This window comes from Moschus berezovskii, chromosome 6 (assembly GCF_049115385.1).
Source record: "Moschus berezovskii isolate FMDL1 chromosome 6, NW_MosBer_1.0, whole genome shotgun sequence".
In the NCBI taxonomy this organism is placed as follows: domain Eukaryota; kingdom Metazoa; phylum Chordata; class Mammalia; order Artiodactyla; family Moschidae; genus Moschus; species Moschus berezovskii.
The window spans coordinates 62,436,328-62,453,140 of record NC_142465.1 but is presented as its reverse complement, the minus strand read 5'-3'; the positions used below and the strand labels follow the sequence as shown (position 1 = coordinate 62,453,140).

Genomic DNA, 16,813 nt, shown 5'->3' with positions numbered 1-16,813 from the left:
TGCAGAAAAATTAAAATGTTATTCTTCATAATATGTCAGTTAATATTACGAGCCTGTTGTGTTCTAGGCACCTTTCTAGAAGCTCCATAGGATAAAAGAACCATAGCTGCACATTGTAAACGTAGTAGTTGTACCATGTCTGTCTGACAGGAGTTAGTTCTAAAGTATTGTGTGTTCTAAATAGTTTTTACAGAGGGCCATTGGCAAACCAGTGGGGTATCTGGAAAAAAAAAATGATAAGATTGTGGGTAGACCCCATAGATGTCTTCAGATATTTGAAGGGCTACCTAATAAAGTTCCTGTCTTGCTGCACAAGCAGAGAGTTCTAGAAAATAGCTAACATGTGAGTACTTAATATAAACCAAGGCACTGTGCTTGTCACTTTACATGCAGTATTTCATTGCCACATTGGGCATTATTATTGTACTTGTTTCCCAGAGGAGAAAGACTTAAGGTAATCAACCCAAGGTTCCACAACTAGTAAAGAATAGATCCACGAATCTCTTCAGGCAGTCTGACTCCAGCTTGGCATAAGATAAGTGCTAACTAATAATAGAGCCATCCAACAATGGGATCACTACCTTCCAGTAAGTAGTAAGGAATAATACAGAGGAGGTTTCCTCAGATTTTGTTGCCATTGACATCTTGAAGAGTAGTCTGGGACCAGATTACCACTTCCAACCCGGGGAGGCAATTATAATTTACATATAAAGGCAGAATGCAAAACCAGGAAGTCTCAATGCTCTCCTCCCTTAGACACTTCCTCTAACAAATGGCCATCCTTTTTCCTGTTACCCACTTACTGCTTATCACCACCAGGTGGCACCTGGGCAGCAGAATTGTCAATGGGTGGGGATCCACCCTGTTTACTCATTCTGGTGCCTGCATTGCAGCTGCTGATTCTGTGGTTGCTGGGTGCCAGTTGCAAAGAGACCTTCCTGAGGATGAGCTTTTGTCCTGCACATACCATCTTCAGTAGGAGGGTCTGATCTGGATAGGATGAGAAAGGGGAAAAGTTTGGAAAGGAACTTCCATAAGTGCACCCTCTTTATCCCCCAGCCTAAGGGACTCCTCTCTACTCCAGTATTTGGCAAATTTCAGTTGTATTAGAAAGGTTTTCCTCTAAGGATGTTCATCCATTTTCCTGTTACAGTTCTGTTTCATCAGCTGGTGGGCAGACAAATCAGTCTTACCTCCTCCAAGGAATCAGAAATAATAACCCCTTGAACTCCTTTTATACCTGCTCATCTCAGGATATGGAGAACATAGACGGATAGAAAATTGTTCTTTATACAGTTCTGCAAACTGAAAGAAGCAGTTTAGTTACTGTTTCAGAGAAGTACAGGAAAGGAAGTGAGAAAATTTAAGGGAGTAAGGCTGGGTGGGGATAAGTTTTAAACAGCTTTGATGAAACATAGCCTGATGAAATCTATGCCCTGCAGAGCTAAATAAAATTTAACAGCTGCAAATCAAACAGTAACACAAGCCCCACATATATTGCATTAAAAAGTAATCATGGCCAATCCGTCCCTCCTGGGCCCAGTTTCTAAGTCCCTAGACAACACTCTTAAGTCCAGTTAACTGGTAACAAGTGTCCTCATTCAGTGTACCCTTAATTTTTTCATTCCTAAACCTACACAGTGCAATGTAGCACTGAGTTCCACATCTGACTATATTCTAAACCTTCCTTGTAACAGGCAAATGAGAATCAGAATTGTCTCATTACTCTTGATTACCCAATTTAGTGTCCTAGCAGTTCCTCAAAGTCAGGAATTCTTGGAAAAATCACTTCTGCTACAGCTGAGCCCCCACCTCCCTTTGGATCCAGTTTAGTTGTAACCTCTTTAAAATAGAGATGACTAATTCTTGGAGGTAGAATGGACATACTTGGAGATTTCTAAAGATAAATAAAACCTCACTTCCTATTCACCTTTCTCCCCCGCCCCAACCCCTTGCCTGAAGTCTGAATTATCTAAACACTGTAATTTTCAGACTTTCCAGTTTTTTGTTTTCCAGAGGCTGTCATTACATAGACGAGGCAGAAGATTGAGAACAAGATAGGGTAGGTCACTGAACACTTTAATTCCAAATAGGGTAATTTCCTTTCCTTTGTAAGGACAGCCAGAAAAAAAGTGGAAGGATAAGGAATATGCTTAAAGAATGAAAACAAGGGAAAGAAAACAAATTAGCACGTAGGAATCCCAGACCAAGTTCTGCCAAATCGTCTGAACAGAGTGGAAGGAAATCCCGACCCTCCACAACCCCTCAACTTCGCTACTCAATCTACCTCTAAAACCGAGTAATTAGCGGTGCGGCTCCGTATGACGTCATACCACAGGCACGCCAATCCCACGTGGGGGAGCTCCTGGTCCCGCCTCTCCCTTTAAATGGTAGCCACGCCTCCTCCTTTTTCTAACTAATCACATGCTAGTCTTTAGCCTTTACCTCCTTTTCCCGCCATCCCGGGCCGCCCATCTTGGCACTCAGGTCCAATCAGGAAGGTCCTGCTTCTCCCGAGTCTTTTCCCCCACTCCTCGCGGAGGGGGCGGGGTTTCGAGCTTCTGACTCCACCTTCGTCTATGCGGTGCGGACCAACCCAAATAGTCAGAACGAAGGGGCGTGGCTTGAAATCCCCTCCCCCATACTGGGGTTTATGGTTTGTAAGCGGGGGAGCTAGTCGCAAAACTAGGCAACCTCTAGCTGATCTCTGGGTTGGGCGGGTCCTCCCTGAGGCGGCAGCATGGAGCCCTCTCCTGGAGACAGCCCCAGCCCCAGCCCCAGCCCGGTGGACCAGCCCTACCCTCCCTCCGACCCCCCTGACCAGCCCCCCACTGCTCACGCAAAGCCAGAGCAGAGTTCTGGGGACCAACCTGCCGGCCCAGGAGCGGCGGGTGAGGCCTTGGCGGTGCTGACTTCGTTCGGCCGGCGGTTGCTAGTGCTAGTGCCGGTGTACCTGGCCGGGGCAATGGGACTCAGCGTGGGTTTTGTGCTCTTCGGCCTCGCCCTCTATCTGGGCTGGCGCCGGGTCCGCGAGGAGAAAGAACGGAGCCTTCGAGTCGCGCGGCAGCTGTTGGACGATGAAGAACGACTTACGGCGAAAACTCTTTACATGAGCCATCGAGAGCTACCTGCCTGGGTGAGCGCCCACCTTCAGTCCTCAGTGCAGAATAGCCTCCTTTTAGCGCCTCAGTTCGAGGGCTCTCCCTATCCTTAAAGTCAGCTCCCCACCTTGGGACGATGAGCCCCAGACTTACCCCTTTGGCCCGCTAGCCTCCTGCTTGCTGGGACGCGCCACTCTTGGGAGCGACTATCCACCCCCTTCCACACGCCCGGATCCCGATTCTTCCACAAAATCAGTACTTCTTCCTCCACGCTTAGGCAAGAACAGTAATAACATCTGGGAAGCCCGTCTCAAGCGTGGCTCTTCTTCCAGCCTACCATTCCAATGCCCCTCCTTGTTTCTGGTGCCACTCACGCTGCTTGTGGGCATCCCCGTTCCGGTGGCCGCTCAGAGGGTTTCCTCCTCTTTCCTGTCCTCCCCAAGACTTTTTTTTTTTAATACCCGTTGAAGGCCATAACGTTTTTCTCCCTTTTCCCTCACTTAACCTCGAGTACCCCGAGACCCGCCCTGGGAGCACTGCCCAGTGGAGGCCCCGCACCTGGACAGACCCTCCGACCCTCTTCTTTTCAGCCTGGGGTGGCTGGGCCCCGGAGAAGCGGAGGCGGCTGCTGGACAAAGGGCGGGGGTGCTTGGGGGGGGGGGGCGCATGCGACTGCTGCAGTGCCCGCTGCACACTCCACCGCCCCTGGCCGGCCCCACCCTTTTCCGGACTGCGGGCTGCGCTTGCTGGGTTGAAGCCAGGACCCGTTTTCTTCGCCCCCTCTGCTGTGGTGAGGGGCCCGGATGGCTTCTCTCAGGTCTTGCAGGTGCCCAGCCCGTTACCCAGCCCCTCCCGGCCCCTCCCTTCCCGCTCCTCTCAGCAGAGGTGCCCGTCTAGGGGAAATTAAAGTTGACACTTGGCAGACGTAGCCATGCTTCCCAGACTCTTAACTGGGGAGGAGAAAGGGGGAGCAATGGTCCCACAGGACTTGGAGCCCAGGCAGTAACTGTTTCTGTTCCTCCTCCTCATCAGAGAAATTAATCTTCCTCCTAAAGCGACTACCCCTCCTCCTCCCCCATTATAAAGCACAGGTATACTTCCTTTCCATGAAAGGAGTCACACTGATTAAAAAGAAAGAAGACACCAGCCTGGGCCCAAATAGCTCTTCTGGCCCCTCCCTAACTCAGGAGTCGCTTCCTGATTCACCTCTTGGTGTAGAAGCAGTGGTTCCAAGGGCAGAAGGAAGGCTGGTAAAGGAGCCAAGATCCCAGGATTTCCTCCTCAAACTCTGATTTGTCAGGACCTTCCCCTCCAGAAAGAAAGTGCTCTTCTCTCCCCTCCTCCTCTCCGCCTCAGCAGCTGTCATCATTTCATACCCTGGAGCTATCTGCAAAGCAACTTTGTGTGGCCAACTCTGTTGGCTCCCTTTATTAAAGAGACCTCAGTGCCCCCAGTCCCAGTGGAGGACTGAATCCTCAGGACATCTGGCTCCTCCCCCAACCCCTGGGTGTGAGGAGGCCCTGTCACACTTAGGTTTCCTCAGTGGGCAGCCAGTGGGCATCTTAACAGGAAACCACAAGCAAACGATAGTGCTCATCACTATCTCCATTTTTTTCCACCTCCAGGTCAGCTTCCCAGATGTGGAAAAGGCTGAGTGGCTCAATAAGGTGAGGGTTGATTGTCCTGGTTTTTGTTTTTCATGAGGGGGAATAGGGTTCATCTGTCTTGTCAGACCCTGCCACACTTCAGTTCTAGCCTCCCCATGGGGAGGATTCTGAAGGAACCTGCCTTTAGAGGAAAAGCAAGGCTCTTCTGTGACCAGCTCCCTTTCCCCCCAGATTGTGGCCCAGGTCTGGCCCTTCCTGGGCCAGTATATGGAGAAGCTTCTCGCCGAAACTGTGGCCCCAGCTGTTCGAGGATCTAACCCCCACCTACAGACATTTACATTTACACGAGTGGAACTGGGTGAAAAGGTACTTGTATAGGAGGGGAAGGAATGGAAGGGAAGAGATGGGGTCAGGGGAGGCAGGTGGCCTAAAGGGGTCTTTCCCTCCCCTCTCAAGCATTCATCTCTCTGCAGCCACTGCGCATCCTTGGAGTCAAGGTTCACACTGGTCAGAGTAAAAAACAGATCCTGCTGGACTTGAACATCAGGTACTGCCACTTGCCACTTTCCCCAGGTCCCCTTCCTGGTCACTCTGACTACTTTACTCCCTTCACCCCTCTTCAGCCTAGGACTCACCCTCTGTTCTCTTTCTCCCCAACACCCAGCTACGTAGGTGACGTTCAGATTGATGTGGAAGTGAAGAAATATTTCTGCAAAGCAGGAGTCAAGGGCATGCAGGTAGGGCAGATGCCTGGGGCCTCCACAAGAAGCCTTTGCCTGGAGTTTCAGTAGATGGGGAGAAGTGGGAGGTTGGGAAAACCAAGGCTGGGGAGGTCTGGGAGGGGAAAAAGACCTTTTCTGAGGAAAGGCTTTATTCATTTCTTCCTTCCCCAGCTACATGGCGTCTTACGGGTGATTCTCGAACCACTCATGGGGGACCTTCCTATTGTGGGGGCTGTGTCGATGTTCTTCATCCGACGCCCGGTAAGAGAAGACATCCAGGAGCAGTAGGGAAATAGGGGAAGCAGAGAGGACTGCGAGGTAGAGGATGGCCACCTCAATCTCCCCAGTGGGGAATGGAGGAGGGAACTGACAAGCAGGCTGAGAACTGGCCAGGAACTGGCAACAGTTGTATGGGAATGACCTTGCCCCCATGTGCTGTGTCCTGATCCCCCTGCTCTTTGCTTCCAGACCCTAGATATCAACTGGACGGGGATGACCAACCTGCTGGATATCCCAGGACTCAGGTATCAAGGACTTACTGAGCACCTGCTAAGTGTTCCAACCCTGATTTGAAGGTTTAAGGGGTACAGAGCAGTGAAAGATGCAGCCGGGAGACTTCCCTGGTGGTCCAGTGGCTAAGACTCCAACCTCCCAACACAGGGGGCCTGGCTTCCATCCCTGGTCAGGGAACTAGATCCCACATACCACAACTAAAGATCCTTTGTGCCACAACTAAGATCCAGTACATTCAAATAAATATTAAAAAAAAAAAAATGCAGCCTGTTTCCTCCAGGAGCCTTGACCCTACTTGGAGAGCTAAGACAAATACTCCTGAGAAGTTTTATACTGTGTTTTTTCTCCTGTGGAGACTGCATTTTGGTAGAGAATGAAGAGGGCTACGGGACCCTCAGCAGGGACCAAAGGAGAAAGAAGAGCTGGATGGCAGCGAGGAAGGGACTGAGCAAGGGGTGGGAAATGCGGATAGAAGAGTAGTGAAAAGGTATTTTCAAGAAAGACCTTCCCTCTAGCTGTAGGTCTCTCTTAGTGGTGGGAAACATAGTTGGGGGTGGGGAAACAGGTACCCTCACACTCACCTCCTTTTCCACTCCCCCATTCAGCTCCCTCTCTGACACCATGATCATGGATTCCATCGCTGCCTTCCTTGTGTTGCCCAACCGATTATTGGTGCCCCTTGTGCCTGACCTTCAAGATGTGGCCCAGTTGCGTTCCCCTCTTCCCAGGGTATGACCTCTCCCCCTAGATAGAGCCTTTGCTCAGGAACCCTGTGGTGGGTCTTTTAATTTCTCACAATCTGATTCCTACCCTTCAGGGCATAATTCGGATTCACTTGCTGGCTGCACGAGGGCTGAGCTCCAAGGATAAATACGTTAAGGGCCTGATTGAGGGCAAGTCAGATCCCTATGCGCTTGTGCGAGTGGGCACCCAGGCATTCTGCAGTCGTGTCATCAATGAGGAACTCAACCCCCAGTGGGGAGAGACTTATGAGGTGGGAGAGCCAAGGAGTCGGGGGGCATGGTCATGTGGGGAAGTTCCAGGAGGTGTTGAGAGAAGATGCTGATTGGATGCTGTTCACCTGCAGACCCTTATCCCTCTGTGTTCTTCAGGTGATGGTGCATGAAGTCCCAGGACAGGAAATTGAGGTGGAGGTGTTTGACAAGGATCCAGACAAAGATGACTTTTTGGGCAGGTGAGACTCTGCCTATGTTAGGAGCCTAAATCCCCAGGGCCACTGACATCCCAGAGGTAATTATAATCCTTTTCCAGGCCAGGGGAATAGTAATCATTTTCCTTCCCAACTTCCCACCCTTCATCCCCACCATACACACATACTTAAATACCTCCTGAGTATAAGAAGGGAGTCTGAGATCTGCCAGTTATTTCTGGGTGAGAAGCGAGCCAATGAATGACATTCTGCTAATTATAACACTCTCTTCTTTTTTTTTTCCCTTTCACTGCCATCATTACCACCACCATCCGCTCCCCCCCAGAATGAAGCTGGATGTAGGGAAAGTATTGCAGGCTGGAGTAATGGATGAAGTAAGTTGAGAGAAGAGGAAGGTGGAGGGTAGTGTCCCCCACTGCGTAGACAGTGGTTACTACATTGGTGGGGAAGTTGGGTGGGTATCTGATCTCTACCTCACTCTCTTCCACCTCTCCCTCCAGTGGTTCCCTCTTCAAGGTGGGCAAGGCCAAGTTCACTTAAGGCTAGAATGGCTTTCGCTTTTGCCAGATGCTGAAAAACTGGAGCAGGTAACTAATGTGCAAAACAGTAAGCTAGCAGAGGAGAAATAGGTAACTAGGAGTATGGGGGACTAAGTGGATGAAGGTCTGACCACTACCACCCCCTGGCCAGATTCTGCAGTGGAACCGTGGAGTCTCTTCCCGCCCAGAGCCCCCATCGGCCGCCATCTTAGTTGTTTATCTGGATCGGGCCCAGGATCTTCCCGTGAGTGTGGCTTCTGAGGGCGAGTGAACAGGAAGCCATGGGGTCAGCACTCCCACACCCTCCCTTGCCCCTGCCCACTCTGCTCCAGTAGCAACAGCAGAGGACTCCACAGAAGGGATCAGAGTCACCTCAGGGGAAAGACTCTGATGAGAACCCACCTTCCTTCCCGGAAACACAAAAGCAACCAAGATGGTGACTTCTGAATTCTACCACCCGCAGCTGAAGAAGGGGAACAAGGAACCCAACCCCATGGTACAATTGTCAATCCAGGACGTGACCCAGGAGAGCAAGGTGAGGGCCAGGACAAGGATACCACTGTGGGAGGCATTGTGTGTGGGGACAGGAGGAGGGGGGACTATTCTTGGGATGAAGTGTTCCCTTTAGGCTGCCCATAAGGGCAACGGTTTTCTGGAGAAACAGAACTGGTACTGGGCCATGTACCCTTGACCGAGTCCTGCATCCCTCCAGGCTGTCTATAGCAGCAACTGCCCAGTGTGGGAGCAGGCCTTCCGGTTCTTCCTGCAAGACCCTCGAAGCCAGGAGCTCGATGTGCAGGTGAGCTTCGCCTTCGGTTCCTCCTGGCTACTGCTATTCTGTCTTCCCAGGTCTGCATCATTTCCTCTCTGCATCGTCTCCTTTGATCTCTTATTTTCTTGGGGTTTTTTTTGTTTGTTTCACTGTGTGGCTTTCCAGGTCATAGTTCCCTGACTAGGGATCGAACCTGGGCCCTCTACAATGAGAGTATGGAGTCCTAAACCACTGGACTGCCAGGGAATTCCATGATCTCTATTTTCAGTCCATCTACCGAGACTCTCCACCTCTTACACTCTCCATGTTTCCCCACCCATCTCTCTAGGCTCATTCTTATAATTGAGAACTGTGTACTTCAAATGAATGATTTTTGTGGTTTGTAAATTATGCCTCAAAAAAAATATTATTTAAAAGAGAAGAACATATTGAGCACTAGTTAAATACCTAGCATTTTTTTTCTGGCATATTTTTATTTTTTAAAGTTTTTTATTTTATATTGGAGTATAGAGTTAGAACAACATTGTGTTTCAGATGTATATCAAAGTAATTCAGTTATACATATTCATATTTTTTTCAGATTTTATTCCCATCTAAGTTATTACAGAGTATTGAGTACGGTTCCCTGTGCTATAGAGTAGGTCCTTGTTGATTATTTGTATCACAGTATGGTAGTGTGCATATGCCAATCCCAACCTCCCAGACATCTAGCACTTTTAAGGTCATAGAAAAAGCATGGAACACAGTAGCTTCTGTCATGAAACTTACTGGCTAGTTTCATAGAGGAGACAAACATATATAAGGAAAGATGATTCAGCATTAACCAGTGGGAGTCAAATACGCAAAGTATAGTACTTAGGATGGCTGGAGAAAAGTACAGAGGCTGGAGTAACCAGAGAGACTTTGTGACAGAAGTAGGATTTTCAGAGGGACTGCAAGTATCAGTAGGATTTAAATAGGCAGAGAAGAGCAGAATGAGAACTTGCCAGGTAACGAGACCAGAAAGAGCAGAGGAGAAAGGGACCATGGAGTGGACAGAGGACTATAAAAGGGTGGCCCGGAGTGGAGCAGGCTTGTGACCCGCACAGAGTGAAGCTGCAGCCACATCATCGCTTCCATAGCGTATCTCCCTGTTCCCTAATCTTTCTCCCCGTCCCCTCTTCCTGTGCCTACAGGTGAAGGACGACTCCAGGGCCCTGACTTTAGGGGCACTGACCCTGCCTCTGGCTCGCCTGCTGACTGCCCCGGAACTCACCCTGGACCAGTGGTTCCAGCTCAGCAGCTCTGGCCCAAACTCCCGTCTCTACATGAAACTAGTCATGAGGGTATGGAGGTGGAGAAAGTGCTATGGGTGGAGACGGGCCTTGTGGATTCCTTGTGGCATCAACAGTAAGGAAAGGTGACTCGTTCCTGGGTTTCAGCACACTCACAAAAAAAAGTAAGGAAAGGGAACTTCCCTGGCGCTCTAGTCGCTTAAACTCTGCACTACCATTGCAGGGGGTGCGGGTTCAATCCCTGGTCTGGGAACGTGCAGCCAAAAAAAAAAAAAAAAAGGGAATCCTCTGTGATGAAATGAGCTAGTATATATGGAAGCATCTAGCGGACACACAAAAAGTTTGTTGATCAAACTGGGGGAAGAGATGGTGTCTGAGTAGGGTGAGTGTGGAGGGAACCCTCCAGAGATGAGCCCAGCCAAGGCAGGGACCTAGTTTCCCTGTCAGAGCCCCTGCTCTGCCTGCCAGGCCCCATATACCTTGCCCGCTGATGGCTAAATGCATCGCTTTGATTCGACAATCACTCTGCCCTTCCCAGCTCTTATACTTGGATACATCAGAAGTGCGTTTCCCTGCTATGCCTGGTATTCCTGGGGCTTGGGACCTGGACGAGAGCCCTCAGACAGGCAGCAGTGTGGATGTCCCACCTCGGCCCTGTCACACTACTCCTGACAGTAGCTTTGGGACGGAGGTAAGTCTGTATCCGGATAGGAATAGGGTCTATTTGCCCACTGTAGTCCTCTACATGTGCAAAACCTGTTTCAAGACTGGGTCTGACCGGTTTCTCTCTTTGACTGCCATCTGGTGTCCCCATCTGTCCCTTTTGCAGAATGTGCTTCGGATCCATGTATTAGAGGCCCAGGACCTGATTGCCAAAGACCGCTTCTTGGGGGGATTAGTGAAGGGCAAGTCAGACCCCTATGTCAAACTAAAGCTGGCAGGACGAAGCTTCCGTAGCCGTGTTGTTCGGGAAGATCTCAATCCCCGTTGGAACGAGATCTTTGAGGTCAGAATTGAAGGCTAGAACTCTTCCCAGTCCTGCCCCATCTTTCCCCTACTTCTGAAAGTGGTCCAGAAAACTTCTGGGTTCAGTTGACTGAAGGGGGAATCCATCATTCGGAGAAGAAAAGGAAATGATTCCACTGTTTTCTTCCACTAGGTGATCGTCACATCGATACCAGGTCAAGAGCTAGAGGTTGAGGTTTTTGACAAGGACCTGGACAAGGATGACTTTCTGGGCAGGTGAGAGGGTGGGATCCAATGGGGAAGACAAGCTGGGTCTTGTAGACCAGGACGTCTGGCCTCGTGGGGATAAGAGACTTGGCTCTTGACCGTAGACCTTAATTTTAATCTTTCTACTCTATACAGGTGTAAAGTGAGCCTCACCACAGTCTTAAACAGTGGCTTCCTTGATGAGGTAAGCATGAAATGAGAATCAGCAATCCCTTGGGACTTCCCTGGTGGTCCAGTGGTTGACTTCACCTTCCAGTGTGGGGCGTTTGATTGATTGTTGGTGGGAGCTAAGATCCCATATGCCTTGCAGCCAAAAAAATAAAAAACCCCAAAAAACATTTTAAAAAAAAAAGAAATAATAACAAATTCAATAAAGTCTTCAAATATGGTCCACAGATGGTATATTAAAAACAAAGAATCAACAGTTCCTCCTGATCCAGTTTTACATCTCATTCTTATGGTCCCTGTCCCACACACTCCAGTCTTAACCCTGCCTACTTCCACAGTGGCTGACCCTGGAGGATGTCCCTTCTGGCCGCCTACACTTGCGTCTGGAGCGTCTGACCCCCCGCTCCACTGCTGCTGAGTTAGAGGAGGTAAGGAAAGATGCTGGAAGAAGGAAAGGACCCAGCATGGGTCAAAGTAAGCTCTTCTGTCAGCTTTCAAGGCATATGCCAGCCCTCCAGAGTATCAGTTACCACCCCCCAGTCCCCATGTCCTCCCCTAGGTACTGCAGGTGAACAGCTTGATTCAGACCCAGAAGAGTGCAGAACTTGCAGCGGCCCTGCTGTCTGTCTACCTGGAGCGGGCTGAGGACCTGCCGGTGAGATCTGCTCCCCACGCCCCATAGCTCCCTGGGCCTTCTACATCCCTTAGGTTTGGATGCTTCTGGTGTATTTGGAATAGTAAATTCCAAATTCCTCTCTCCCAGGGTGGTGCTGGGATGGGAAGAATTGTCTGCACAAGGCCAGGAGGGTGGTGGCTGTCAAGTGGTAATAGGGACGTGGGCCACTGGCTATGGGGCAGGGGATCTGCCTTAACTGGGACATATTTAAGACCAGTATTTTCTTTCCAGCTCCGAAAAGGTACCAAGCCTCCCAGCCCTTATGCTACTCTTGCTGTGGGAGATACATCTCATAAAACTAAGGTACTGTATTGGGAAATGCCGCAGGACTAAGAATGGGAGGGCTGAGAGGAATAGAGGAGAAAATGTCAATCACTGAGGATCCTCCTCATCTCCACCAGACTGTTCCCCAAACGGCCACCCCCGTCTGGAATGAGAGCGCCTCCTTTCTCATCAGGAAACCAAACGCCGAGAGTCTGGAGTTGCAGGTACTATAAACTCATCCTACAAACATTTACCAGATTGCTGTCACAGTCCAGGCACTGAACCAGGCCCAGGGCATTAAGAGATAAAAGAGGTAGTTCTAATCTTTTTGGAGCTCATACTCCTTCTAGGAGAAAAATAACCAGAGAATACTTCCAGACTGATAACTGCCGAGGTAAAAGGCAGTGAGGGGAGAAAAGGAGGAGGGAAGGGTGAGGATGGGTAGTAAGAAAGGCATCCTTAGCTTAAGGGTGGATAGGCCCTGGCCAAGAAAAGGAAAGGAAAACCCTTCAGGCTAAGAAGGAAATGGAGGCAAATAATATATTATGGAGACAGGCAGGAGCAAGATCACAAGAGCTCTTAAAAATTATGTTGAGAATTTAATTTTATCCTAAAAGCATAGGAAAACACTAGAAAGAATGAGAGATGACATCCAGACTCATAGTAGGAAGACTGTTGATGTCAGGGTAAAAGATGAGCTGGAGGAAGGCAACACTGGAGGCAGGTGATCAGTTACGAGACTGTTAAGAGTAATTGAAGCAAGAATTGACAAAAGCCAGATGATATTTGGTATTATTTTGACTGGAGGGGAAGAGGGTGGGGAGGACCAAAGAACAGTCTAGGTGTTAACTCCTGGGTTTTTAGTGTGGATGGACAGATAAAGGTGCCATTGCCAACAGAGGGAATGCACAGAGCAGGAATTTTTGAAACTGAGATCTCTGAGGGTCATCCAAAGGGAGCCAGCCATTCCGAAGGTAGATCTCTGGCCCATTGTGGGGTTCCTTCGTCTCCTTCTTGTTTGAGCATCATGAGCAAGCAACAGGTAGTAGCTGCAGTCACGAGCATGAGCACGATCTCTCAGGGTGTGTGTAGAGTGAGAAGGAGACAGATAAGGGTGGGATGCAGGGCAGATGGAGGAGTAAGAGCCCTGAAGTACAGTGGGATGCTCACCAGGAAGGAGTGGGTTATAGAAGCCACAGGGAGTGACCAAATGTTATCGAGAGGTAAACTTAGGTGACTGAAAACTATTCACTAACTTTGAAAACCAGGAAGCACCGATGATTGGAACAACTTCAGGAGCTGGAATGGAGTAGAAACTAATTTCAGTGGGTTGAAGGGTGACCAAAAAGTGATGAGGTATGGGAGGTGAAGAGAGGATGGGGGAAGTTAATATAGGAGTGCTGGGCTCTTTCTGGAGTAAGGAGTCAAGAAATACCTTCCAAAGTTGATAGAACAGTAAGTAGAGAATTAAATGAATAGAAACCAATAGAACTTAAAGTAATGGAGCTATTAACAACACTGACAGAGGTAGAGAAGAGATGTAAATGAGCTCAGTTAATCCTCTTGCACAGCAGAGAATCAGTAGATAATAAAGCTGGCAAATTATGAAATAGAGATACAGGCATATTAGTTTAGCTAGAATTATGCCAGGATAAAGAAAACAGGAAGAGCTCTGGGGTAGAGTGTGGACATCAGGGTAGGATGGGCAAGAAACAATGTCATTTTTACTGTTCTTTTCCCCACCCCGTGCAGTTATTACTGGGATAATTTATGAAAGCTGAGAAAGTAAAGATCATACAGTCTATTCTGGTTGAAAAAGGGAAGTGGAGCCAGCAGCAACTATTAACACAGCTTCCCTGCCCTTCATGAAGGGGAGTCTCTCACCAAAACCACCCTAATGTCCAAGCATTTGGACCTGGAATGCCAGGATTAAATCACCTCTCTCCCTTTATGACCACGCTGTGAGGCTTGCACTGGAATCAAATCTGGGCCCCAGCAGTGAAAGCGCCCAGGCCTAACCACTGGACTGCCAAGGAGCTCGCTTCTCTCTCGATGACAGTCCTGTTGCTTCACAGGTTCGAGGGGAAGGGACTGGCACGCTGGGCTCGTTATCTCTGCCCCTCTCCGAGCTCCTTGTGGCTGACCAGCTCTGCCTGGACCGCTGGTTTACACTCAGCAACGGTCAAGGGCAGGTGCTACTGAGAGCACAGCTCGGGGTGAGTGCCAGGAGACATGGTGGCCGTGGGGAGGCGGGAGCAGAGGGCTGTGGCTCACGACCTTCTTGTCCGTCTAGATCCTGGTGTCCCAGCACTCCGGGGTGGAAGCTCACAGCCACAGCTATAGCCACAGCTCCTCATCTCTGAGCGAAGAACCAGAGCTCTGGAGTGGACTCCCTCAGGTCACCTCTTCAGCCCCAGAGCTCAGGCAGCGCCTAACACACAGTGACAGGTAAAGTGCCGGGACAGAAAGATGGGACTCAGTCGAGGATGTAAAGGATAGGCTACAGACTCCTGAGGCACTGCCTGCTCCTAGCGCTGTCTCCGTCTCTCCACAGTCCTCCGGAGGCTCCAGCCGGGCCGCTGGGCCAGGTGAAACTGACTGTCTGGTACCACAGTGAAGAACGAAAGCTGGTTGGCTTCATTCACAGTTGCCGGTGAGACCCCATCTGTCCACCCTCCAGGTTCTACCTGTCCCCTTCTTGGGTGGCCTTGTCACCTCCTTCCTCCCGTCACAGGGCCCTTCGACAGAATGGACGGGATCCCCCCGACCCCTACGTGTCACTGTTGCTACTGCCAGATAAGAGCCGGGGCACCAAGAGGAAGACTGCACAGAAGAGGAGGACCCTAAACCCTGAATTCAACGAGCGGTCAGTCGGTGGGCTTTCCAGTGAAGACAGGGCAGGCTTGGGAAGGGCCCTGCCCCTCACGCCCAGTCCTTCCTCAGGTTTGAGTGGGAACTGCCCCTGGATGAGGCCCTCCGGCGAAAGCTGGATGTCTCTGTGAAGTCTAGTTCCTCCTTCATGTCAAGAGAGCGTGACCTGCTGGGGAAGGTAAGAGGGCAGGGTAAAGGTGAGAAATGCTGCTGGCGGAAAGGCTTGTAGTCCCTGTTAGGGAGGAGGCACCCTGGTGACAGTACTTTACTACCCAGTTTGGAGAAGGAAGTGGTAACCCACTCCAGTACTCTCGCCTTTTGAATCCCATGGACAGAGGACCCTGGAAGGCTACAGTCCATGGAGTCACAAAGAATTGGACAGCACTTAGTGACTTAACAGCAAACAACACTACCCAGTTGCCTCTGTACTGGTGTGGGACCTGGAGTGTGACATGGTTTTTGGAGACATGAAAAGTAACATGTCACCCCTAATATTCTCCAACACAGGTGCAATTGGACCTCGCCGAGATAGACCTTTCCCAAGGTGCGGCCCAGTGGTGAGTACCTGATGAGCTGGCAATGGCCCAGGATGCTTCAGTAGGAAGGAAAAAGGATGTAAGCCAAGCTGAGAACCACTGATCTGAAGTATAAGAGCCCTAAGATCTTGTCTCATTTATAAGAGAACACAAGTCATCTTTTTACCTGAGGCTTCTCTGCTCGTTCCCACAGGTATGACCTCATGGATGACAAGGACAAGGGCAGCTCTTAGGAGCCGGGGATTTCTGCCTGACTGCTCTGTCTCCTTGCCTCGCCTCTTGCTGCATCACCGCCTCCATGCGATGAGCCTAAAGCTTGGGGCCCGAGGGCAGAGCCTGCACCACTCAGCCCTCTCCCTTCCCAGGCCTGTGCTAGGGCCTTTGCGTGACCAAAGAGGAGGACCATATGTTACCCTCTACTGCACGGCCTTTATCCTTCTGGGCTCCTGGGGCAGGGACGTGAGCTAGCTATTTCCTGCTCCACCCACACATTCTCCTTTCTGCCCAGCTCCTCAGGGCCTCTGTGTCTGTGCCTGGCCACTGGCAGCACTAGCAGTGGCATTAGCTTATGCCAAATATAGCTTTTGGAAAGACCTTTTTTCTTTGATTGGATGGTCTCCTTCTTCCCAAACATGAGCAGTCAGGGAGAGAGGAAAGGCTAACCATGCACGCTGAGCGCCTCCTGGACCACTTCATGCAGCAAGTGTACCAACCCAACCCCACGTCCCCTTCCGTACCCACTTCCTCAAGCCTGTCCCGAAGATGACAGCTGCTGTGTTGACTCAGGCCAGCCAGTCTCTTGATGGCTCTGGGAAGAGATTCATCAGAGCTTTCAGGTGGCCAGTGTTGGTCAGTGTGAGCCTCTAGCTGGGGCATGCAGAGAGCTCTGGAGGACTCAGGACAGCATGGTCAGCATTTGTCCAGGCGCCTCGGCTATTCAGTCACTGTCTAAAACTGCATCTCCTAGTTTTGTCCCAACTCTGCCAATCCAACCTCTCTTACATTAAACCTTATACTCAAACCAGCTGGGTTCTTTTCCTTAAGGGCAGAGAATCCAGCCTACTCATCAGGTGTTTATTCCAAGTGTCAAAAGCCTTTGTTCAGTTCACAAATCAGGTCTGTTTGTTTATATTTTTAACTGATTATCAGTTATTAAAAAAGCTGATTTAAGCATCTGCAGTGGTGACGTCAACCTTGACTCCTGGCTCAATACTGATGGCTCTGTCTTATTAACAGTCTCAGAAAGGACTGTGCATGTCCATGAGTTGCTTGTGGATCCTCATCAGAAAAATGATTCCAAGTCTTAGAACCTTTTAGTTATTTTCCTTATATTATTCTCAGAGTTTTGGGGGGGCCTCTGAACCAG

At 49.9% G+C, this 16,813-nt stretch overlaps 1 protein-coding gene across 1 annotated transcript; it reads left to right on the top strand.

The window, feature by feature from the left end:
* The first annotated feature begins 2,663 nt into the window (after positions 1-2,663).
* On the top strand, positions 2,664-16,622 carry ESYT1 (extended synaptotagmin 1). Its single transcript, XM_055394630.2, has 31 exons — positions 2,664-3,136; positions 4,727-4,768; positions 4,940-5,074; positions 5,182-5,255; positions 5,373-5,445; positions 5,602-5,691; positions 5,899-5,954; positions 6,549-6,672; positions 6,761-6,937; positions 7,056-7,138; positions 7,440-7,488; positions 7,615-7,701; positions 7,805-7,897; positions 8,117-8,188; positions 8,366-8,452; positions 9,601-9,750; positions 10,238-10,390; positions 10,529-10,705; positions 10,859-10,941; positions 11,068-11,116; positions 11,439-11,528; positions 11,660-11,755; positions 12,008-12,079; positions 12,178-12,264; positions 14,116-14,256; positions 14,334-14,488; positions 14,595-14,693; positions 14,775-14,906; positions 14,984-15,089; positions 15,419-15,468; positions 15,641-16,622. Exons 1-31 carry the CDS (start codon positions 2,741-2,743, stop codon positions 15,678-15,680), a joined length of 3,318 nt encoding a protein of 1,105 aa, XP_055250605.1. The 5' UTR covers positions 2,664-2,740; the 3' UTR covers positions 15,681-16,622.
* The last annotated feature ends 191 nt before the right edge of the window (positions 16,623-16,813 follow it).